We start from the raw sequence: 26110 nt of genomic DNA, 5'->3' as shown, positions 1-26110 counted from the left end.
GCTCACCAGTTTCCAAAATGGGGTCACTTGTGGGGGGTTTCCACTGTTTAGGTACATCAGGGGCTCTCCAAAGGCATCATGACACCTTCAGACCATTCCATCAAAATCTGCATTCTAAAACGTCACTACTTCCCTTCCAAGCCCTGACGTGTGCCCATACAGTAGTTTTCTCACACACATGGGGTATTGGCGTACTCAGGACAAATTGTATAACAACTTTTGGGGTCCAATTTCTCCTGTTACCCTTGGGAAAATAAAAAATTGCCGACTAAAAGATCATGTTTTTGGAAAAAATGATTTTTTTATTTCCACGCCCAGGTGTTATAAACTTCTGTGAAGCCCTTGGGGGTTCAAAGTGCTCACCACACATCTAGATAAGTTCCTTGGGGGGGTCTAGTTTCCAGAATTGTGTTATTTGTGGGGGGTTTCCACTGTTAATGGCACACATGGGCTTTCCAAACCCAGCATGGCGTCCAATCCCAATTCCAGCCAAAAAAGTCAAATGGCGCTGTTTCCCTTCCGAGCTCTGTCATGCGCCCAAATAGTGGTTTGCCCCCACATGTAGGGTATTAGCGTACTCGGGACAAATTGCACAATAACTTTTAGGGTCCTGTTACCCTTGGGAAAATAAAAATTAGGGGTGAAAAGATCATTTTTGTGGAAAAAATGTTTTTTTAATTGTACGGCTGTACGTTATAAACTTCTGTGAAGCCCTTGTGGGTTCAAAGTTCTCACCACATATATAGATAAGTTCCTTGGGGGGTGTAGTTTCCAAAATGGGGTCACTTGTGGGGGGGTTCCACTGTTTAGGAATATCAGGGGCTCTCCAAACGTGACATTGCGTCCGATCGTGCGTCCCTTAGATACCCGATGTGTACGTTAGTTACCAGCGCGCTGATGCAGGGAGATGGTAACTAACGTACATATCGGGTGGTAACTAACGTGCACAGCTACGCTGGGCGTCGCAGTGCTGATCGCTGGTGAAGCTGTCTGTTTGACAGCTCACCAGCGATCACATAGCGATACACCAGCGATCCTGACACATTGATATCGTTGTCAGGATCGCTGGTGACTGTGTGACTCCAGCCTTACATACGAATTACAGATATCAAGTTACAGTAAACAAACTAACAATCACAGACTGATATAGAGGGGAGAGAGGACTATGCCCTTTCGGGCTTACATGCTACAGGATGGTTGGGGAGTTGCAGCAGCTCCAGTGATTGAGGCGGTAGCTCCAGTAGTGGTGAGGAGGCAGCAGGGGTCATTGCAGCCTGTAGGCTATCCTGAAGAGGTGGGTTTTCAGGTTCCGTCTGAAGAATCCGAGTGTGGATGATAGCCGAACGTGTCAGGGCAGGGAATTCCAGAGGATGGGGACTATTCGGGAGAAGTCTTGGAGGCGGTTGGGCGAGGAGCGAATAAGTGTGGAGGAGAGAAGGATGTCTTGGGAGGACCAGAGATTACGTGAGGGGAAGTATTGGAAGATTAGTTCAGAAATATATGGAGGAGACAGGTTGTAGATGGCCTTGTAGGTCAGTATTAGTAATTTGAATTGCATACCCTGAGGGAATGGGAGCCAGTGAAGAGACTTGCAGAGGAGTAGCGAGGAGAGATATGAATAAGTCGGGCGGCAGAGTTGAGGATGGACTGGAGAGGTGCAAGGGTTTTAGCAGGGAGGCCACAGAAAAGGATGTTGCAGTAGTCGAGGCGGGAGATGATGAGGGCATACACAAGTAGTTTAGTAGATTGAGGGTTGAGGAAGGGACGGATTCTGGAGAGATTTTTGAGCTGGAGGCAACAGGAGGTGGAGAGAGCTTGGATGTGCGGTTTGAAGGACAGGGCAGAGTCAAGGGTTACTCCGAGGCAGCGGACCTCCATTACGGGGGAAAGCGTGATGTCATCAATTGGTATAGAAAGGTCGGGTAAGGAAGATCTGTGGGATGGGGGAAAGATGATTAGTTCAGATTTGTCCACATTGAGTTTGAGGAAGAGAGAGGAGGAGGAGGATATGGCTGATAGACACTCTGGGATTCTGGAGAGCAGAGAGGTGATGTCTGGGCCAGAGAGGTAGATCTGAGTATCATCAGCATAAAGGTGGTACTGGAATCCATGGGACTTTGAGTTGCCCCAGGCCAAGTGTATAGATTGAGAAGAGTAGGATTCCTATAACAGAGCCTTGGGGGACTCCCAACAGAGAGTGGGATGAGGAGGTAGTGTGGGAGTGGGAGACGCTGAATGTGCGGTTGGAAAGGTATGAGGAGATCCAGGATAGGGCGTGGTCTTTGATGCCAAAGGAGGAGAGGATCTAGAAGGAGGAGTATAGAGTATTGTCCGTTAGCTTTGGCTGTAAGTTGGTAATTTTGGTCAGGGCTGTCTCAGTGGAATGATGGGGGGAGGAAGCCAGATTGTAGATTGTCAAAGAACAAGTTAGATGAGAGGTGGGAGGAAAGTTCAGCATGGACATGCTGCTCCAGGAGTTTATTGGCCCGGTCATGAACGTGGAAACCACCTTTGGGGGTAAAGGGGTTAATGAATTATGTGGTGATTTCAATGTCCCTGTTTTATGGGTCTCAAATTGCAAATTGCTCTTCATCAAGAAATACTAGGAAAGAGCTTAGCACGTTAGTTATGGACTATAATTTACATGATATATGGAGATATTTGCATGCTATTGAAAAAGATTATTCTTTTCAGCAAGATACCACCCTTATAGTATTGATTATTTTTTTTTTTTAGTTGACCGTAAACTTCTACTTAATTGTGTGGAAACACTGATAGGAGGACTAGTGTTAGGTTGTGTATGCAAGGTGCATTTCTGGTTCATTTTTGCGGTCGTTTTTTCTCTTTCACTATGGTAATCCTGTAATTCTAGTGTCTTTTTATATAGTGTATTGTAAACTTCTGGTTTTAACTGTATATTTATTCGCTCCTAACCTGTGCCCCATGCACAGTTTTCACATACATGTATGTTCCCTCTTTCCTCTGCCTGTATATTTTGTAGTAAAGACCTTTTTGTATTTTGAACAATATTTTGGACTCCTGATCGCTGTTTTGTCCTCTACTAGTATATGGTGGAAAAGTGCACATGTAGCCAGGGCACAATGATCGAAAACACACCTCAAAGACCTTTGTTGCATTTTTGAAGAACTAGGTGAAAATTATTGTGGCCAAGTATGTATCCTCATGTCAACCCAGTAGAACACATATGGGTAATTCTGAAGAGAGAAGGTGAGCATTTACATTCTACAGGATGATGGGGAAGTAGACAGTAGCTTGGGGGGTTGCAGCAGCTCCACTGTGTTGGTGAGGCCGTAGCTCCGGTAGTGGTGAGGAGGCAGTGGGGGTCATTGCAGGCAGTAAGCTTTCTTGAAGAGGTGGGTTTTTAGGTTGGGCCAAGGGTTGGCTTTTTAAGGATAGGCATCTTTGAAAGCAGAAGGGATGGTACCAGAAGTTAGTGATAGGTTGAAGAGATGGATTAGGGATGGGATAATTGTGGTGGTGAGGTTGGGGGAGGAGATGGGATGGGGTCTAGTGCACAAGTGGTGAGGTGTCATTTGGAGAGGAGACAGTTAAGCCCTCCTTCAGTGATGTTGGAGAAGGAGGTTATTGGGTTTGGGCATTGGTCTGTTTTACAAAGGGGTTGTGGTGGTTGAACAATAAAGACTTGCCTCGTTTTGGTCGATCTTAATTTTGAAGTGTGTGGCAAAGTCCTCAGCAGAGATGGAGGTTGGAGGGGGCAGTGGTGGGCGGATGAGGGAGTTAAGTTTTGAATAACTGTGGTTGTAGGATAGGGAAGATGCTAGAGTTGTGAAATAGGCCTGTTTAGCAGAGGTGAGGGCAAATTTGAAAGCGAATGTTTGATTGCAGTGAAATCATCTTGCAGATTTGTTTGTTTTTTTCGGGACTGCACGCAAGATCTCACCCCGTGAGGTCAAAATGATCAGAAGAAAAGTGAGCAAAAATCCCAGAACCACACGGGGGGGGACCTAGTGAATGACCTGCATAGAGCTGGGACCACCTTAACAAAGGCTACCATCAGTAACACACTACGCTGCCAGGGACTCAGATCCTGCAGTGCATGACGTGTCCCTCTGCTTAAGTGAGTACATGTCTGGGCCCCTCTGAAGTTTTGCTAGAGAGCATTTGGATTATCCAGAAGAGTATTGGGAGAATGTCATATGGTATGATGAAACCAAAGTAGAACTATTTGGTGGAAACAAAACCTCGTCGTGTTTGGAGGAGACATAATTCTGAGTTGCATCTAAAGAACACGATACCTACTGTGAGGCATGGGGGTGGCAACATCATGCTTTGGGGCTGTTTCTCTGCAAAGGGACCAGAACGACTGAGCCGTGTACATGAAAGAATGAGATTTTGAGTTCAAATCATCTTCAATCAGCAAGGGCATTGACGAGGAAACGTGGGTCTTTCAGCATGATAATGATCCCAAGTACACCGCCAGGGCAACTAAGGACTGGCTTCGGAAGAAACCTATGAAGTTCCTGGAGTGGCCTTGCCAGTCTCCAGATCTCAACCCCATAGAAAACCTTTGGAGGGATTTGAAAATCTGTGTTGCCCAGCGACTGGCCTAAAACGTCACTGCTCTAGAGGAGATCTGCATGGAGGAATGGACCAACATACCACCAACAGTGTGTGCCAACCTTGTGAAGACTTACAAAAAATATTTGACCTCTGTCATTGCCAACAAAAGATATATAACAAAATTTTGAGATGAACTTTTGTTAATGACCAAATACTTATTTTCCGCCATAATTTGAAAAATAAATCTTGCCAAGTCAGACAAGGTGATTTTCTGGATTTGTTTTCTCATTTGGACTCTCATAGTTGTGGTCTACTGATGTCAATTACAGGCCTCTCATCTTTTTAAGTGGGAGAACTTGCACAATTGGTGGCTGAATACTTTTTTTTCTCTTCACTGTATATGTCCAGACTTTTGTCATTACTTTTAACCCATCCAGGATTTGAAAACCATGAACTACTGTTGACAAAAATTCTATTACTATTGCTCTTTTTCATTATCACCTGGGCTACTGCAACTCTCTACTAATCTGTGTCTGTCTCTCCAATCTGTTCTATTTCTGTCGTACTGCTACACTGATGTCTCCACTTTGAGTCAGTCTTACAATATAAACTTATTACTCCTACCTACAAAGCAGTTCTGCCTCTTTCTTATGTCTAGTAGCCTACCCATCCTCTCTGGTCCGCTAATGACCTAAGGCTGAAATCCTCTATAACCTTGCACTCCTGTCTCCATGGCTTCTCTTATGCTGTACCAGTTTTCTTTAATGCATTACCCCAGATAATCCAGTTAAGGGTCTGCGCACACGCTGCGAATTCTGCTGCGGATCCGCAGCGGTTTTGGCTTTGTGGAACAGTAGCATTATAACCTATGGAAAACAAAAACCGCAGTGCAGATGGTGCGGATTTTTCTGCATGGCTTGCTGCGGTTTTCAATCCGCAGAGAGAAATGACATGTCAATTCTTTCTGCGGATTCCACAGCGGTTTACCATCTGCTCCATTGTAGAGATGATAAACTGCAGGCTAATCCGCAGATAAATCGCAGGTCTTCTGACCTGTGGATTTACCTGCGGATTTTACTAAATCTGCGCGGACAAATCCGTAGAGCGTTTCGCAGCATGTGCACACACCCTCATTCTCAGTATCCACAGTTTCAAGTGTGCCCTAAGAACACTTTTCCTCAATCACGTCACCTCGCTAATTTAACTATTTCCTGTTCCCAATTCCACGCACTCAGTTGTACATAGTACATGTACAACTACAGACTTTGGTGACTGGTTCTTGCAGCATTATTTGAATGCTCCTATTTATAATGATGGCTGGGATTGTTCACAAACACTATATTCTTACCTTTTGTATCCCCCGTTTCCTCATAGATTGTAAGCTTGGGAACATTGTCCTCACTCCTCTTATGTTTTCAGCTATGTTACTGTCTTATATTGTCTGTACAAGTAACCTCTAATGTAAAGTAAAAATTATATCAGTATTAGAAAATTATGGCAAAACTAGCAGTGAAGGTAATTCAGGAAAAATACAGTGGGCTTTTTCCTGAAGTGAGTTTACCTAGCAAAATGTTGGGTGCGCCGGTGTCTAACCAGATGCTGTGTGCACATACCCTTATGGGTTGGACTTGATGGACTTTTTTTTTTTTTTATTATTCTCGATACAGCTACATAATTGGATTATTGATTGCATTGATTCACCACAATGTGCCATCCTTGCCTACTGTATAAAGTATAAGGACTACAGTAACTCCTACACCAAGTACTGAGAAGGCAGATATGCATGCAGATAAACTTGGAGCAAAGGCTTCATTTTGTAAGTGAAAAATGCTGCGGCCAAGTGTATTAGGCCATGTTCACACGTGGTCAGTCTTTGGTTAGTATTTTTATATCTGAATTTGTAGGTCAAAACCAGGAGTGGGACAATCGGAGGGAAAGTATAATGGAAACATGTGACCATTTCTGTATTTCTCACCCACTTTTGGTTTTGTGAAATACTGACCAAATGCTGAACGTGTGAACATGATCTCAAAATCAGAACAAAGAATATTGAAAATGCTGAATACAAAAAAAAAAGTACAGTGGATTGAGTTTTTTCAAAATGCAGTATTTTCTGTGGTGCCATTTCTGTCATTAGCTTGGATGCCATTTGCTGCTATTTTGTGTGGGATTTTATTACTATGGTAAGGACACAGATACAATTTGCTTTGATAGTGTCTGCCTAACACTAGTTGCTATGGTTACAACCAGTTTTTCTCACTTTTTGTAAATGCTTGTAAAAATGCCATGATTGTCAAACACTTTTCAAAGCTTTTTCTACAGTCATTTTTGGTGGCATTTAGTTTTGATGCATGTTATAACGAATAGCCTTTGAGAAAATACTCCAGAAAAACATAACTCCGAAAAGGCTACATTTAGAGAAGAAACAAAGCAACCAAAATGCACAGTTTGTAAAGCATTTATATTTTAAAGATTTTTTTAAGTAACATCTGGATTGTTTCAAGCCCCAAAACATCATGAATGCAATTGTAGTTTTCTGAGATCCTTTTGTGAAAAACCCTCTGTAGCAATGTTGTACAGGTTACGAATATAACGTGTACTGTGCCTTTGTTTTATGTCACTCCCATTCACTTTTACTCCTGACCACCACATATAAGTTAGGAATGGTGGAGATGGGAACACCCCTTTGTCAGAGAGGAAAATTTAAAATGCACAAGACCTCTCCAGAAAAGGGCCTACAATTCAAATTCCCTTTTGAAGTAGGCCTTTACAAGGAACATACGGGGAAGTGGAAAAACTTAAGAAAAGCTAACAATTCAAGCTCTTTTTCAGGCAGAGGCCTCCTGCTGTGGATGGCTAATTTAAAAAGTAGTTTATGCTGTGAGGGGGACATGACACCCTGGGTTCAAAAGCATCCTGCAGAGAATGTTCCAGCCATTATATCGCCATTGTCCAGATATGAACATTGGTGTTTGGATTGATCCGATCTTTATGGGATTTAGATTTTCGGCATCGTAGCAAGGGATGGATGTCTCATTACCTCACATCACTGTAGGGTCACTAGAATCCCTCCAACTTAATAACTGGACAATCAATTATGCTATACGTGTCATATTTGGTCTCGGTGCAAAGGTAAAATCACAATAAAAGCATAAGTTATCTACCACCCAGGACCTCCAGGATTGGAGGTATCCTGTATGTTGGGGATTTCAGAAAATTCTAACTGATCCAGCACATAATACAATCTGCCGTCACATGAGGTCATCAGCGGGAGGGTTGTGAGTGTAACATAGTTATGAAAAGCTGAAATTGCGTTTGAGTCATTGTAATCCTGGGAAGACATATTTTGCTGTGTAAGTGTCCATTTTCCAAATCGAAAGTGCTTCCCTCCGCTAAGCTCTGAGCCATTTCTGTACCAGGTTTAGGAACTTTCTTTTGTTATCCCTTTTTATCATATGTAATTGTATATCATGTATTGCCTTGTTCCTATTCTGTATCTTTTATATTTTCATAAACCCTGTTTATCTTTCAGGATTAAATATAACATTCAATAGCTCTATTCATCTTACTCTGTAAACCGCACCTCAGAAGCCATATGCTACTTGTAACAGGTGTCCAACGGCCTGTATAAACGATTGGTGTTGGCAGCTAAGTTTTTTTTTTTTTTTTGTGGAGCTGGCAGTCACCGTAAGGGGAATATGCATATATTCCAAAACATTGGAATCGGATGTGTATGTACCATATGTTTCCTGTTAGGCAGGGCTGTGGAGTCGGAGTTAGTTTTGGTTGGAGTCGGTAGAAATGTACCGACTCCAGCTTTAAAAAAAAATGTATTAATATTTCATAATTGAACTTTCATATGAATTTTATAAATGTTACTCAAATATATATGTTCTATCAAACTATGAACAACAGTGATAAGCAGTTCTGCTGGAGATAGAGACATTTCTTACTTCTTGTGTGTCACTGCCCTTATCTAATCTTATACTTGGTTAACCTCATGCTGCCCCAACCCCCCTACTTACAATGTATGAAACTGAAAGTGAAAATGTGTTGCAAATTCTTAGTAGTAAAGCTCCTCCTCTAGACTAGATCATACTAGGTGTGCGTCTTCCAAGCATCTCACAGCTGCCTGCTACTCAGAAGAGGAAGACTGTAAGAAGTATTATCCTTTCAACAAACTTTGCATCAGTTAACTGTGAGTACATGAGGAATAATAACAGTATTGCTGACCACTATATCAGTTGTACTACCTGGCAATAATTTTGTACAATTGTTTTTAGGAAAAACAATTGTCATTTGGATTGTGAATGCAGAATTAAAAACCTGAGAATGTCAAAGCAGCATCACATTAAATCAGCTGTATTTGAACATTTCACCATCACTCAAGATAGAAAACATTATGTCTGTCAGTGTATGACAAATGATCCAGACGAAAACAAATGCTGTGAAGCCAAGATGAGTGCATATTCAGGCAAAGATAAAAATGCTCCTACCAGAGCTTCTAATCTAAAGAGACATTTACAGCGCTTTCATCCAGAAGTACTGAAAGCAGTGGATGAGAGAGACTGCATCCAAACCAATGAACCAGTGCCCAGCTCTTCCAGCCAAACAAAGGAGCAGAGAACTTTGCAGCCATCAGTTGCAAGATATTTTGTCAGTGACAAAATTACTGTGACAATGACAGTAGATACATTTAAAAAACAGATCATAGAGCTTGTTGTAAAGGATAGTGTGGATATTTCATTATTTTCACGACCAGCCTTTGTGTCTGAATGGGGAAATGGCCCGCAAGCTTGGTGTTTCTCTGGAGAGAGAGAGTATTAGAAAATTAGTAATCGAAGAAGCTTTTAAACAAAAGGAAGAACTTAAAAAAACTCTCAAGGGACGCTTTCTGTTTCTTAAAATGGATGCCTGCACACGTCAGAGTGAACTATTTTGCCATCAATGTCTGATTTGTTTGTGACAATGAAATAGTTACCAAGAGATTGGCAGTAAAAGACACCAAAGGTCATCACACCAGTGAGTTTCTCCAGGTCTTGGTGGAAAAGGTTCTGCAAGACTATGAACTTAAAAAAGAGCAAGTTCTTTCTGTCGTAACTGACAATGCTTCAAATATGATAAGTACTATTAAGCTAATGAATGAGAGTAATGATGGTGACCAGCAGCTAGAAGAACATTCTGGGTCAACAGACACAGAAATGTTTGAAATAGAGGAACACAGTATTGTAACTGAGGAGCAAACTGAAGTTGCTTCAGATGAACAGCAACATGATAGTTTAGATGATCTTGTTGAAACTGTGTCAATATGTTCTTTCATTCATCACATGCGCTGTGTTGTGCATACGCTACAGCTGGCTATAAGAGACAGTCTGCAAGAAGGACATGCTGCACTGATTGGCAAGGTGAGAAAATTGGCTACTGTTGCCAGAACCCCTAAAGTTGACTCAATTTTGAAGAGACGTGCTGGAAAAGGGGCAATTATTGATCAAGCCACACGATGGGGCAGTACTTACTTAATGATTCAGAGCTTGGTTGAACTGAAAACCTTTCTTGTAGACATGGCTAACCCTCAACTGACGCTAAATGAGTCAGTGGAATCAGGTGACTGAGCTGGAAAAATTGCTAGAGCACCCATTTACAGTGACTAAAAAAATTACAAGCAGAGGACTTAACTCCAGGTATTTTCTTAAAGGAGTGGAAGAACCTGATGTTTCGCCTGTCCCAAAGAGGAGGGTTAATTGCAAGTGGCATTGCTACATCAATGAAACTGAGAGAGGAGCTACTATTACAAAATAACATTCTTTTGGCAGCTGTTTATGTAGACCCAATGCATCGGATTCTTCGAGATGATCATCAGCTAAGTAAAGGAAAAGAAGCTCTGTTTGAAATAGCAGTAAGGATGAAAGGGTTGCAGAACAGTCAGGAGGAACAAGAAGAATTTGGTCGTCCTGCCACATCTTCACCCTCATCATCAACTGATGAAGAATTTAATTTTGAAAAATATTTGGATCACAAGGACCGTGCAAAGCGTTCCCGCATAGAAGAAGAATCATCCCCATCAAGGTACACAGCCAGTACATTTCAGCAGAATTTTTCATGTGCACTAAAAGAAATTGAGAAATTTGACCGTTCATCAAAAATAACAGTGCAACAAGCGATTCCTCTGTATCCTGACATTGTCAGAGATGTTGCCCGAGTGGTTACTGCTTTGCCACCAACACAAGTTAGTGTAGAGAGGTTGTTCTCTGCTCTCAAAATAATTAGATCAGATTTGAGGGCATCCATGAAGGAGGATCTGACAGAGGCAATACTTTTTCTGAGGACAAATTTATAGATTTCTTCTTATTAACTGCATAAAAGTGTTTATTGCATATTTACTTACAGTTTAGAAAAGTTTATAAAAGTTATTTGCTATATTCTAATTGTATTCTAATAAATGTAGTTTTTGCTCTAAGTGGTCTGATTATATGATGGTGAGAAACTGAATAAGCACGATGTTTAATATTTTACAACAGTAAATTTGTTGTTATGAATTGGCCATTTATGAAGGAGTCGGAGTCGGAGCCCGATAAAATCCAGGAGTCGGAGTCGCAACTGTGGCTTACCGACTCCACAGCCCTGCTGTTAGGTCCTCAATAACCAGCCTTATAGTGGAAGCAGCCGTGGTCTTGTCTCACTCGTCGTCCATTTGCATAATTGTCCTGACGATTGGAGGCAGTGGAAGTACTTTACCTTTGCAAGTGGCAACAGTGGTGGGTTCTGTGTGTCACCCTCTTAAGTCCTTTCAGTGTTTTTCCTTGTAGAGTGTGATGGGAGCATTCTATTCCCAAGTACATAGTCTTACAATCATTGCTTACACTTATGTTTGAAATAATACTGTAGGATTTACATGGTTTCCTTCATCAGCTACTCAAAGTTCCATTAAGAAAGTGGTTATCAGGTGGGGTGGTATCCTTAATCTGGCAACTATGCATTATATGTTTGCCTGAAAATACACGAAATCTGGACTGGATAAATTGCTGATCTGTGTGACAGGGATGTTCAAAGAACATGTTTAGATTTGTTAAAAACAAACAAAAAAATGGACAGAAATATTGGTACTCTCCTCCTAATCGCCAAGGAATGCCTAGTTTTAAAGTGCTTACTAAATTACAACCTGTTTCTGTAATAGGATGCCACTGCTGTAACAAGTCAGTATAGAAACATTTCATGATCAACTGTCAATACTGAAGTGGAAGGGTTTAAGAATTATGTTGATCAAATAGCTATAGCAGTTCCCGAATAGCTGCATCAACTGGAGCGCTCCCGATAATCAGCTGATCGGCGCCGCAGCTGCATGTGTCGCGGCTGTGTAACAGTCATAGCACATGTATAGATAGCCCATCCAACAGGCTCTCCATGCACGTGTTGACTGTCACACAGCAGCGTCTCGTGCAGCTGTATCCGGGTTCCCGATGTAGCTCTTCAGGAAGCGCTATAGCTATTAGCTCTTCAGGAAGCGCTATAGCTATTAGCTCTTCAGGAAGCGCTATAGCTATTAGCTCTTCAGGAAGCGCTATAGCTATTAGCTCTTCAGGAAGCGCTATAGCTATTAGCTCTTCAGGAAGCGCTATAGCTATTAGCTCTTCAGGAAGCGCTATAGCTATTAGCTCTTCAGGAAGCGCTATAGCTATTAGCTCTTCAGGAAGCGCTATAGCTATTAGCTCTTCAGGAAGCGCTATAGCTATTAGCTCTTCAGGAAGCGCTATAGCTATTAGCTCTTCAGGAAGCGCTATAGCTATTAGCTCTTCAGGAAGCGCTATAGCTATTAGCTCTTCAGGAAGCGCTATAGCTATTAGCTCTTCGGATAAGGACTTATCTGAAGCTATTTGCTCATTCCTATTTAAGAACCACAGCAACTCTGCTACAAAGTGGCAGGCGAACTACATGTTAACATGTCAATTTTACTGCACAGTGAATGTCGTAAGAACAAAAGTCAAAATACAGTAGTGGAATTGAATTGAACTTTTTTTTCATTCTATTCCACAAAATGTTTCTGATAGATATATATATATTTATTTTTTTTTAATAAAATATCTGGTACGGTTAAGACATACTCATGACAAAAAATGTTATCCTCTTACCATCTCTAAATATAAATTTAATTTACTTGTATTAAAATGCTTACCGATCATTGTCTTCCAGAGTTTTCAGCTCCTCTCCGGTGTTCTGAGTTGTGACTTTTAGTCCACAAGTAAATGTGTCATCGGGGTAATTATTGTGGCATTGCATTTCTATGGAACCTTGTTCTTAGTCTTACTAGGCCTACATTGTAAATGCCGTTCCGCCCACAATCTAGTCTGTTCGTCAAGTGTCCAAGAAAAGGAGCAATCCTGCGCTGCTAACCGGAGAAAATGTCAATCAGTAAACATTTTAATACATCTGCATTACATTACATTGATATTTAGAAATTTAGGGGATAACATTTTACATAGGAGTGCTGCCTTTAAATAATTTTAGTAAACATTGTCTACACAGTTAAGTTGACAAGCTAAAAAAAAGTAAGGGCTCTACGACAACAGATATGAAACTAAAGGAAAGCAGAAAAGCGGTAACAACAATGAATTTAAACAAAAAAAAAACAAAACAAAAAAAGTTATTTTCAATATGATAGAAAAATGTGATGTCAATAGAGCCTTATGTACAAATGAAAAAAAACACTTAAAATGTGTATATAAAACTTGTCTTGCTAGAATTTCTGCCTATTGTTAATTTATGACTGATACTTGTGAAGCATAGTGGTTATTTTTTATAAAGACCCAACCACAGTAAAGCATAGGGAACTTTGTGTTAAAACAGTGCCATCACTTAGGATCTTGAAGGACAAGTGTTCTGGCAGAAGGTGTGATGTAGGTTATTAGATGAGGTAGCAAAAACCTGCTGACAGGTTCTCTTTAAAGTAAAATATATTATTCAATAGCTTTCAAATTGTATGAGAGCAGCATAATGTAGGAAAAGAGACCCTGATTCCAGCAATGTATCACTTAGCTTACTGGGTGCAGCAGTTGTGACACAATCATTTTTTAGAGATGGCAGAGCTCAGAATGCTATCCCAGCCCACAACACAAATTTGTGTGCATGGTATATTGACATATAGCCCAAAGATGGTTAAATTGACTGGATCCCAAGAGACATGAATACAAAAGTCCAAAAAGTAATATATTAAATGCATATTCAATACAAGAATAGAATAAAAAGAGGTGCCTCACTAAAAGGGAATTGCGGTGAATGCCTAAATCCAAAGTTAGAAGCCACACGGACCATAGTTACATAGAATGGAACTGGTGCTTGTTAGCCAATACAAAATACTCAAATTAATCGTACATACAGTGGGGCAAAAAAGTATTTAGTCAGTCAGCAATAGTGCAAGTTCCACCACTTAAAAAGATGAGAGGCGTCTGTAATTTACATCATAGGTAGACCTCAACTATGGGAGACAAACTGAGAAAAAAAAATCCAGAAAATCACATTGTCTGTTTTTTTTTCATTTTATTTGCATATTATGGTGGAAAATAGGTATTTGGTCAGAAACAAAATTTCATTTCAATACTTTGTGATATATCCTATGTTGGCAATGACAGAGGTCAAACGTTTTCTGTAAGTCTTCACAAGGTTGCCACACACTGTTGTTGGTATGTTGGCCCATTCCTCCATGCAGATCTCCTCTAGAGCAGTGATGTTTTTGGCTTTTCGCTTGGCAACACGGACTTTCAACTCCCTCCAAAGGTTTTCTATAGGGCTGAGATCTGGAGACTGGCTAGGCCACTCCAGGACCTTGAAATGCTTCTTACGAAGCCACTCCTTCGTTGCCCTGGCGGTGTGCTTTGGATCATTGTCATGTTGAAAGACCCAGCCACGTTTCATATTCAATGCCCTTGCTGATGGAAGGAGGTTTGCACTCAAAATCTCACGATACATGGCCCCATTCATTCTTTCATGTACCCGGATCAGTCGTCCTGGCCCCTTTGCAGAGAAACAGCCCCAAAGCATGATGTTTCCACCACCATGCTTTACAGTAGGTATGGTGTTTGATGGATGCAACTCAGTATTCTTTTTCCTCCAAACACGACAAGTTGTGTTTCTACCAAACAGTTCCAGTTTGGTTTCATCAGACCATAGGACATTCTCCCAAAACTCCTCTGGATCATCCAAATGCTCTCTAGCAAACTTCAGACGGGCCCGGACATGTACAGGCTTAAGCAGTGGGACACGTCTGGCACTGCAGGATCTGAGTCCATGGTGGCGTAGTGTGTTACTTATGGTAGGCCTTGTTACATTGGTCCCAGCTCTCTGCAGTTCATTCACTAGGTCCCCCCGCGTGGTTCTGGGATTTTTGCTCACCGTTCTTGTGATCATTCTGACCCCACGGGGTGGGATTTTGCGTGGAGCACCAGATCGAGGAAGATTATCAGTGGTCTTGTATGTCTTCCATTTTCTAATTATTGCTCCCACAGTTGATTTCTTCACTCCAAGCTGGTTGGCTATTGCAGATTCAGTCTTCCCAGCCTGGTGCAGGGCTACAATTTTGTTTTTGGTGTCCTTTGACAGCTCTTTGGTCTTCACCATAGTGGAGTTTGGAGTCAGACTGTTTGAGGGTGTGCACAGGTGTCTTTTTATACTGATAACAAGTTTAAACAGGTGCCATTACTACAGGTAATGAGTGGAGGAAAGAGGAGACTCTTAAAGAAGTTGTTACAGGTCTGTGAGAGCCAGAAATCTTGATTGCTTGTTTCTGACCAAATACTTATTTTCCACCATCATATGCAAATAAAATGAAAAAAACAGACAATGTGATTTTCTGGATTTTTTTTCCCTCAGTTTGTCTTCCATAGTTGAGGTCTACCTATGATGTAAATTACAGACGCCTCTCATCTTTTTAAGTGGTGGAACTTGCACTATTGTGACTGACTAAATACTTTTTTGCCCCACTGTATGTGGCATACAGGTGCAGTTAAAGTGGGTCAACCAGTATGCATATGTTCTTACCTAGCAAAATAGAAGTCGGATCCGTTGCATGGTTAATTATGTAGGCTCCTTGACTTCCAATTGTATAGATCAGTTCTGGGACAGTGGTTGGACACCAGCACCACTACAGCCAGTGATGACCTCCTTTGTGGATAACCCCCATGCTGCCCATTATTGAAAACATCAATTTACAGGATATTATTAAACTTATGGTTTTTATTCAATGCGTTTCAAAGTGTCAAGTACTTCTTCAGGAAACAAACATTCCTGTTGGTAAAACATTCGTAGTATTGAACCAGCACAGTCTAATAAGTGACAAATCCCTGATATCTTGGTCTCAGCCCTCATCTTCTGCTGCCCTCAGACTACATAGCAAAAACCTACTAAGATTCTTTTCAATAGATGGTTTCTGTGAATGTGTTCCTATGTTGGTCTTCTAGCTTTGGTATTAAAGGTCTTAAAAATTGTATAGTATAGTTTTACAATATATTGCATTGTGTAGTGTGTTGCTGACACATACCTTTTCATTTTTTTGCACAGTAATTTTCATGAAAGCGAAAACTCTCAGAATGTTTCGACATCCACAGGACCTCAAGGCGGAAACTTTGGAGGACAAAACAGACCCAATGACCATCGGTTTACACATCGATATTAAATATTTCAATATTGTTTTAACATAAGTTAATCTGAAGTGTTTTTATGATTAGTTGATGTGCTTGGCTTGTTAAAAATCATTTCCTGCATACAATATTAAAGTAGATGTTATGTTTAAAAAATATTTGATTGCAATTATTACAATGGGTTTCTATCGTGTCCCATCCCTGATCGCTGTACCTAGTCCGCAGTGGACATTGCCGAGTACTGCTGTATGAACATGCACGGTTTAGAGGGAAGGAGCACCATTTCCCTTTTAGTACGTGGCAAAATTACCAGAGTGTGATCCAGCAAGACATCAGCTTGCACCCAGAACAATGTTAAGTCTAAGTGGCCATGCACATCTCCAATATCCTTTTTTTTTTTCCTGTCATCTTCCAACAGGAAAAAAATCGCAACATATCAGAGTTGAATCTGATATTCGGATCAAACGCTACCATGCAAGTCAACTAGTGCGTGGAAATCATCCGAAATCATAAGTCATCCGATATCCATCGTCATAATGGAGATGGAGAAATTTTGTTCTCCATTTTGTCCTTAGTGTCCTATGATTCCCTCATCCGAAAAAATTAGATTACACTATGCTGACACTCTAATCAGAGTTTGATCCAAGAGTCATTAGCATAACCGGACCAATTCTCTCGGTTGAGGGAATTTACGGCTATCTGGCCCTAGCCTTAAGAGTATGTTCATGTATGTGTTTTTGGGGAGTTTTTTTTTCCAGCGTTTAATGCAAATTTTAGCAGCGTTCACTGTACCAGCTGTCTGAGATTTCAGAAATCTCATGCACACAGCTTGGGTTTTTTGACAACTGGATTTTGTGCAAAACCTTGGGTTTTTCAGAATAACGCATTTTATTATTTTCAGCGTTTTTCACCCATTTAAAGTAATGGGTGGTCAAAAAAACTCGGGTATCGGGTTTTGCTGCTTTTTGTGTGCCAAAACATGATTTTTTTTTTTTTTTTTTTTTTTTTTGGCACTACGCTTTATCAGTATGCACAATAGACAATTTTAGGATGACACATGCAGCAAAAAGAAACAAGCAAAACCTGCTTTTTTGCAGAAAATTTCTTCTAAGAGCATATTTTGCTGCAGAAAAAAATGCAATGTGTGAACATAGCCTTAGAGTGGAAAGTTTCAGGGAACAGTTATGGATGCCATGTCTCATTTGTCCCTAATGAACCAGTATAGTGGAACCTGTTATATGATCTCATTTTAACCCCTTAACGATCACCAATATGCATTAAAACGGTGGTCGTTAAGAGTACTTAATCCCTCATGGCCATTTTAAAACGGCGATGGGGATAAAAGAATAGCGCCGCTGAGCACCATAAATTCCACATCACTTTACAGACATTATCAGCACTGTCTCCATTGGGGTTCACAATCTAAATTACCTATCAGTATGTCTTTTGTAGTGTGGGAGGAAACCCCCGCAAACACTGGGATAACATACAAACTCCTTGTAGATGTCCTTGCTTGGATTTGGACCCAGGAGCCCAACGCTGCAGTGTTAATGCTAGTTTCACATTTGCGCAGCGTTTTGTGCGCACATAAAACACATGCAAAAACCTCTTGTAAACGCTGTGATACTTCGTTGTATAAGCGTGCACATTCCGACAAAAAAAACGCAGCGTTTGTATGCGATTTCAAGCATTTTTGCATGCGTTTGTGTTTTTTACATGCATGCGTTGTTTAGGTGTCACATTTCACAGGAGGAAAATCCTTGCAAAATTCTTGAAACAGACTCCACCAAAGGGACGTCAGTGGGCGTGTCTCATGGAAATTCTTTATATAGACCCTGTTTACAGCCGAATTCTTCAGATTTGCTTGCTTTTTCCTTTGTCAACATGGATCTTCGCTGGAAGGGTTAATTTTGTGTTAATTTTTGAAAACCTAAAATAATGAGTATAAAAAGGCTAGCAGACAGAACTATGCAACGTATGCCTGCGAAGCAAAGATTTTTACACCACAGATACGAGGGGCGATCCAAAAGTAATGATAATCAATAATAAACACAATGAATATAGTAAAAAAAAAAGATTTATTTTTCTACATAGTCTCCTAACAAGTCTATACATTTAGTCCATCTCTTTTCTAAACTTAGAATTCCCTTCGAAAAAAATTCTTGATCTTGACCCTCAAAAAACTCCCCAACAGCGGTTAGCACGTTGCTATTGTCAAATTTCTTGCCCCGGAGGTGTTCCTTGAGCCGAGGAAAGAGAAAGAAGTCACTGGGGGCTAGATCTGGCGAATAGGGGGGGTGTTCCACCAGTTCAAAGCCCGCTTCTTGAATGGTAGCCATGGCAACTGCAGCTTTGTGAGCCGGTGCGTTATCTTGGTGAAACAGCACTCCAGCCTGCAGTTTGCCGCGCCTTTTCTCCTTGATAGCCTCCCGCAATCTTATTTGTTCTGCGTAGTAGGAGCCCGTAATAGTGGCTCCCTTCTCCAAATAGTCCACCATAATAATTCCTTCAGCGTCCCAAAAAATGGACGCCATAACCTTCCCTGCTGAGCTTGACACTTTGAATTTCTTCGGCGTCGGCTCGTTTCCATGTCATCGATTGTTGTTTAGTTTCGGGATCAAAGTGGTGGATCAAAAAACGTGACAAATTCTCCTTGTCTGCTTGGAACTTTTCGAGATTTGCTATTGAAATGTCAACTCGTTTTTTCTTTTGCTCGTCGGTTAACATTTTTGGCACCCAAAGCGCGGAGACCTTTCTCATATGCAATTCTTTTGCAAGGATTCTTTGAATACTGCAATATGAGATTCCTGTGACCTCAGCTACGTGCCTGATAGTCACTCTTCGATCTGCCAACACAACTTCAACTTTTTTCACGTTTTCTTCATTGAGGGACATGGATGGGCGTCCTTCGCGATGTTCATCTTCCGTCGATGTTCTTCCCAGCTTAAATTCCTTGGCCCAGTGTGCAACTGTGAAATATGGAGGAGAAGAGTCCCCCAATGTTTCCACCAAGTCGCTGTGTATGTCTTTGGTAGACATTTTTTTCAAGCAGAGGTATTTGATGACAGCTCTGAGCTTGTTTTTTTCCATTTTGATGTTCACTCCTTGGCAGTTCATATTCAAATGAATGTAGCTCCCGGGAATCGTGGCCTATTTAAGTGATTTTTTTTTTCCTGGACTAGTGGGTACCTAAGAGAGAAGAAAACATTTTATTTTAATTTCTGTGTGCAATAGAAATAACCGATTATCATTACTTTTGGATCGCCCCTCGTACACCAGGCCTCAGCCTGAGATAACAGACTGTTTAAATTTTTTTTACTTTTTGGATAAAAAAAAGACTGCTGGATATAACGAGAGTGACAGACTGCCCAAAAAAGGGAAGTTAGGACTAAAATGCCTCAATTTTTGACACACGGATGTATGAGGTGTGTCACAGATAGACCCCCACTGTAAAATGTGTGCCCTGGTTTTTATTATTTTTGGGCTAACTAGTGCTGTATGTAAGTAAAGTTTCACCCAGGAAAAAAAAAAAACAGCCGTAAACTGGCAAAACTTTGAGCACACGCAGATATGAGCTGACACGGAGATACCACTACGACAAATGTGTGCCCTGATTTTTTTATTTTTGGGCTAACTAGTGCTTTATATTAGTGCTTTATATAAGTAAAGTTTCACCCAGGACAAAAAAAGAAAACCGCCATAAACTGGAAATATTTTGAGCACACACAGATATGAGCTGGCACGGAGATACCACTATGACAAATGTGTGCCCTGATTTTTCTTTATTTTTGGGCTAACTAGTGCTCTATATAAGTAAAGTTTCACCCAGGACTAAAAATAAAACCGCTGTAAACTGGCAAAACTTTGAGCACGCACAGATATGAGCTACCATGGAGACACAACACCAAAGAATGTGTGGCATGTATTCCAATTACACCTGGGGCTAGCTATATACAGCTAATATACCCTACAGGTAGCAGCAGCACCAGAACACAGGAAGGGAATGGACCCTCTTGATATATGCAATGATCTATACACACATACAGTGCCTGCAGGCCTTGCACTGATGTGTATAGCGAGACATATATTACCCTGTCTGCCTAACACTGGAACCTATATACTCTTGAATTAGTCCTTAGAAGGACTGTTGCTTTAGGTTGATGTGAGTATTTAAGATGGTAGAACCCACACTAATTTAATAAATCCCCAATTCTGACCCTATAGCGGCTGCAGCTCTCCCTACCTATCTCAATCCAGAGCTGAATCCACCGAGCAGAGCTGCGTCCGGTCTCTTATGCCCCTGACGATGCTGTGTGGCCTGCTAATCACTGCACGACCACAACAAAGATGGCTGCGGTATTTCATTGCCTGGCAGACTATCCCTGCAGCGTGATTGGGACTATAAAGTCTGCTAAAAATGCTGGGTGGAGACCCGAGTTCCCGCCGAGTAATCCCGGAAATGTTCGGTGCTCACCGTGTACTGTGATACTCAGGCAAGTACCGAGTAGTGGCGATCACGTTCGCTCATCACTAGCAGTATCCTGTGAGTCCCAAGAAAACCCAAACATCCTTTACAGTCTTCGAGGTGGACCATCCATTAATTTACATTCTTGAATCTTCTTTGTTATTTTACTTCACTGAGATGGTATTGTTACCTATTCATTCATTTGTACATACAATTGTGTGTATAACTCTAATTACTTTTCATCCTTGTAAACCCTGATGCTTAAGCTGAATGAGACTTAGGATAGTGTTACCTAAAATCTGTGCCTTGTTTACATCCATGGCATTCTTGGCTACTTTCCCTAGGGAACGCTAATCTGCTGCCTCTATGGTGACACCATCCGCACCATAGATCTTATTATATCTAATGCGCATGCGCCAATGCGCGCGTGCTCACTTCTTTCCTCGGCGGCCATATTTGTACTTCTCTATTGTAGACTTCTAATCTACAGCATGTGCGCTCACTCGCGCATGCGCAATTACTGCTCGATATCCCAGCATGTACACGCCACTTCCGGAAAGACGTGTTGGGTCCACCCTGCAATTTACTGCCCTCAGCTGTTTTCATGGCCATCTAACTACCTACAGGTATTTTAAGACACCTTTCACTGCACTGCAGTCACTGCCCCTGAAGAAGCCAGGCTCTCTGGTGACACGCATTGGGCATACCTGTGCCTTTGCCTTCACTTCTCTCACCCACAGTACTATCTGCACTCCTGACAGCACTTTTTCCATGTGGGTGATACTCTAACCAGGTCCAGGTAGTATGTAAATATTTACAACCTTCCTCTGGTTATTGCAACTGCATTTTAAGCTTTCCCTGGATCCTGGGAGAGTATATTGCCACACTGTGCTTCTTGATAGCTAGCTCTATTTGGCCTTTGCATTCCTTCCATCTATTTGGATGGGCACACATGAATTTTGGGTGGAATTCCTGTGTATCGTACAGTCTGATCTGCATAGTATTAGCCTGTTCACATCTTTGTGTTCAATCACATCCATTTCTCTTGTCTTTTTGGCCATTTTACCATCTACTAATATGTTCATGGTATAGCTAGGAAGCATTACTGTTTGTTGGGGTTTTGGCAAGGGCATGGCCCTATTGTGGGACATTGTGTGTTTTTCTTTGCTATATGCATTTTTAACTGTTTTTAATTATGCAGTGTTGTTGTCAATTTAACAAAGATTTTTCTATTTGATCCCTGTGACTTGCATGCTACTCTTTCTGTTTTGGTCTATATACTACTTTAGCATGTAACAAGAAATCCCTATTAGTGGTGCCCTCCAGTCCCCTTTCAGGTTTCATCTTCATGAGAACGAAACTTTGTATCATCCAGTTTCCTCAAAGCATATTCCATCTCGTCCTTGCGAACAAACTCCACAATCCCGGTGCCATCATTGTGCACATCAGCATAGCAGATATCTCCAGCTTCTCTCATATGATCCTTTAGATCCTGCCAACTTCCTAAGGGAGGAAGCTCTCAGACAAGGACTCTGTATTCAGTTCACTGAGAAATTGCCACTTTTCTTCAACAGTCATTCTCACATGAACTCTAGCTCATGTCCCTGGGCATACTGAAATATGTCTGCATAATTCAGATTAAATGCGATATCGCCACAGTTCTGTTGTCAGATGAGACAAAAATTGAGCTCTTTTGCATTAACCCAACTTGCCATGTTTGGAGGAAGAGAAATACCTATGACCCAAAGAACACCATCCCCACTGTCAAGCATGGAGGTGGAAACATGTTTTTGGTGTTTCGCTGCTAAGGGCACAGGACTACTTCACCGCATCAATTGGAGAATGGATGAGCCATGTACTGTAAAATCCTGAGTGACAACCTCCTTCCCTCCGCCAGAACATTAAAAATAGGTCATGGCTGGGTCTTCCAGCAAGACAATGACGAAAAACATACAGCCAAGGCAACAAAGGAGTGGCTCAAAAAGAAGCACATTAAGGTCATGGAGTGGCCTAGCCAGTTTCCAGATGTTAATCCCATAGAAAACTTATGGAGGGAGTTGAAGCTTCGAGTTCCCAAGCGGTAGACTCAAAATCTTAATGATTTAGAGATGATCTGCAAAAGAGGAGTGGACCAAAATTCCTCCTTACGTGCGCAAACCTCATCATCAACTACAAAAAAGTCTGACTGCTGTGCTTGCCAACAAGTTTTGCCACCAAGTATTAAGTCTTGTTTGCCAGAGGAATCAAATACTGTATATACTCGAGTATAAGCAGAGACCCCTAATTTTGCCACAAACTTATTGACTCAAGTATGAGCCGAGTGGTGCTGCACAAGGGTTAATGGTGGTCCAAAAAGATGTTCCATAGATAAATAACCTCCATAAAATGCTGCACAATGGTTAAATGATGGTTCAAAAAGATGCTCCAGAGATAAATATCCCCCATAAAATGCTGCACAAGGGTTAATGGTGGCCCAAGAAGATGCTCTATAGATAAATATCCCCCATATATTGTTGCACAAGGGTTAATGGTGGCCCAAGAAGATGCTCCATAGATAAATACGGCCCATATATTGCTGCTGCAATTAACAAAAAAAATGACACTCCCCTCTCGTCTCTGGGGGCCAGGTGGCGGAGTCCTGACCAGGCAGGGACACCGGGGCGCTATGTGGGACAGGTGCCGGTGTCACCGCTGGCTCAGGCCCCCGGCACTGGCGATATTCACCTGTCCCCGTTCCATCGCAGGGCACCGCTCTGTCTCCCGGGTCTCTGCAGTGATGATCAGCAGAGGGAGTGCACTGACTACGTCATCGCACCCTCTGACCTGAACGTCACAGACAGAGGATGCAGAAGACAGCAGCGCGCGGCAGTGGAATGGGGACAGGTGAATATTGCTCTGCCCGTGGTCCTCCCCTCGTCATACTCGCCCCCTCCTGGCGCACGGTCTCTGTTCTTCCATGGTCTCAGCGCCGCAGCTCTTCCAGGTTTCAGCGGTCACGTGGTACCGCTCATTAAAGTCATGAATGTGCGCATATTCATGACTTTAATGAGCAGTACCACATGACTGCTGAACGCAGGAAGAGCAGGGGCGCGAGACCATGGGAGAAGCAGGGGGGCTGCAGAGACCGTTCCAGGAGGGGGTGAGTATGATCTGTCTCCCCAGCTCGCCCTCCCCCACTGACCCCCCGGTATATGACACGAGTATAAGCCGAAAGGGGGACTTTCAGCCCCAAAAAACGGGCTGAAAATCTTGGCTTATACTCGAGTATATACGGTACTTATTTCTCACTGCAAAATGCAAATAAATTTATATAATTGTTACAATGTGATTTTCTGGATTTTATTTTTTATATCTGTGGTGCCCCGAGGATTACGGTTGCCACAGTGGCATTACCTTCCTCCTAGGGAGTGTGATGTCATGCTTGGAAGCAATGAAGGGTGTCTCTATCAGGTAAATCCAGCACACAGCACAGTTCCCACTCCAGGCCACCTGAGGAAGTGCTGAACCAAACTGCTGAGGAGCTGCTCTCTGTGGCCAGGAAAGGAACGTTAGTCAATTCGTGTGGAGAGGGTGAAGAGCCGAAGTCGGGCTCACTCCTAGCTGAAGCGCATCGTCCGGGCGCCGGTATCCGAGGTTGTATGGATACTGATGGTCCTGCAGCAGAAACCGGAGGAACAAGAGGCTGTAAATGCTCAGTTCCCACCTAAGACTCAGAGTCACAGCAGCAACGTGTGTGAGCCAGAGAGGGAAGGCTACGGCTGCCTGCCATACGAGTGGAGTTCTAAGTGACAGCAAGCAAGAGGAACTTGAGTGTAATTCAGAATGGCAAGTACTTCAGATTAGCACTAGAAAGGAGACTACACAACCCATCTACATAGAGAGATTCCCAAGTTGCTTCCAGGCTGACCAATTCCTGTACCATCTGTGATCTGAATCCTGGACTGCACCTTCAGTAAAGGCAAAATAAACTACACTCTGTTGTGTTCTTTGAATTCTTCCTGAAACCAACTGAGCACTGCTACATCTTTGTGCCTAACGATATACCATCTATCTCAACACCTATTACTACTACCCTGGGACTACAGCTCTGCCTGTGGGGAGCTACTACATCTCTGCTGCGCCCCACCATCTGTCCCAGAGGATCTGCACGCAGCGTCGGCTTAACACCTTCCTTGCTGAGTACCACAGGTGGCGTCCCGAATCATCTACCTATAAACTTTATTCATCTATTTCACCCATTTTACATTGGATGCCCGAAGCAACGGACTGGGTCACCGCCACCGTGACACATCCGTCTGAGACACCGGCCCGGTACCGAGTATCCCACAGCCCTGGGGGGTGATCCATATCTCTCTTGATGTTAAAATTAACCTACCCTTAAAATTGAAGACTGTTCATGTCTTTGTCAGTGGGCAAACTTACAAAATCAGCAAGGGCTTAAATAATTACTTTCTTCACTGTATGTGTTAAGGTGAAGATACTCCTTCCACTGCTTCAAAAGATAGAAACTCAGATCTCCTTCACATTAGCTCTAAAAATTGGTGTTAGGTCTGGGGGTTTAATCAGCAAGGAGTATGAGAAATATAAAGTGCATCTTAATGGCCCTGTGTCCTAACATGCTGACCAAATCTGGATTTGGGCAGCACCTGCACTTCCTTACACTGGTGGCTTTCATGGTGAAGTTGGAGAAAATCATTCATAGAGTCAGCTCATCATGCTGGCTTGTTTGCAAACTACTATCACTTTCTGGCAGACAGCGTTCTCATTGGCTGGAATGCTGTCTTCTTCTCATTGGTATTCCTGTATTTTGCAGCATCTGTCTACTACTCTGCTATAATCAGGGTCGGACTGGGGTGTCTAGGGCCCACCAATGGAATTAATTTTAGGGGCCCACCTACAGTAATGTACAACTCAACATTTAGGCTTTTAGACTGCGGAATTACACCATGGGTTCTTTTGCCGTATATCCCACGCCAAATCTGCATCATTTCAGCATCCTAATTCTACTAAAAGCTGCACCGTTGTTCATATGCTGCAGATCTTTCCGCACTACGATTCATTTAATCCTTTAGGGCCGCAGGCCTGTTTTCACCTTAATGCCCAGGCCATTTTTTGCAAATCTGACCTGTGTTACTTTGAAGTTAAAAAGTGACCCCATTTTGGAATCTACACCCCCAAGGATTGACGTAGGGGGTATAGTGATCACTTTGTCCCAACAAGAGTTCCATGGTAGATGCTACACAGCCCAGCCAATCGAAGCGTTCGTATCTGCAGGGGGGGCTAAAATTCGCCCGGACCAGCCAGGCAGCGTTGCTGCCTGCCGGTCTTGGCGGCGAAAGCCTCCTGGTACCCGTGCGATTAGCTGCCCCAATAGGCAGCACAGGTCCCCAATAGGCAGCATTGGTCCCTATAGGCAGCACAGGTTCCCAATAGGCAGCACAACTCCCCAATAGGCAGCACAGGTCCCCAAAAGGTA

General features: G+C 42.3%; 1 protein-coding gene across 6 annotated transcripts in view; it reads left to right on the top strand.

Annotated features, from left to right (window-relative positions):
* The window catches only part of LOC141048054 (scaffold attachment factor B2-like), a 350882-nt gene extending 334555 nt beyond the window's left edge, over window positions 1-16327 (top strand). For all 6 annotated transcript variants that reach the window (XM_073543402.1, XM_073543397.1, XM_073543398.1 and 3 more), the window contains one exon: window positions 16090-16327. In XM_073543402.1, the coding sequence (XP_073399503.1) occupies window positions 16090-16204 (115 nt within the window). In that variant the 3' untranslated portion in view covers window positions 16205-16327. The remainder of the gene's footprint in view (window positions 1-16089) is intronic.
* The last annotated feature ends 9783 nt before the right edge of the window (window positions 16328-26110 follow it).

Source organism: Dendrobates tinctorius, unplaced genomic scaffold (genome assembly GCF_039654945.1).
Source record: "Dendrobates tinctorius isolate UK_male_01 unplaced genomic scaffold, ASM3965494v1 ptg000132l, whole genome shotgun sequence".
Lineage (NCBI taxonomy): Eukaryota > Metazoa > Chordata > Amphibia > Anura > Dendrobatidae > Dendrobates > Dendrobates tinctorius.
This window is presented reverse-complemented; position numbering and strand designations above follow the sequence as displayed.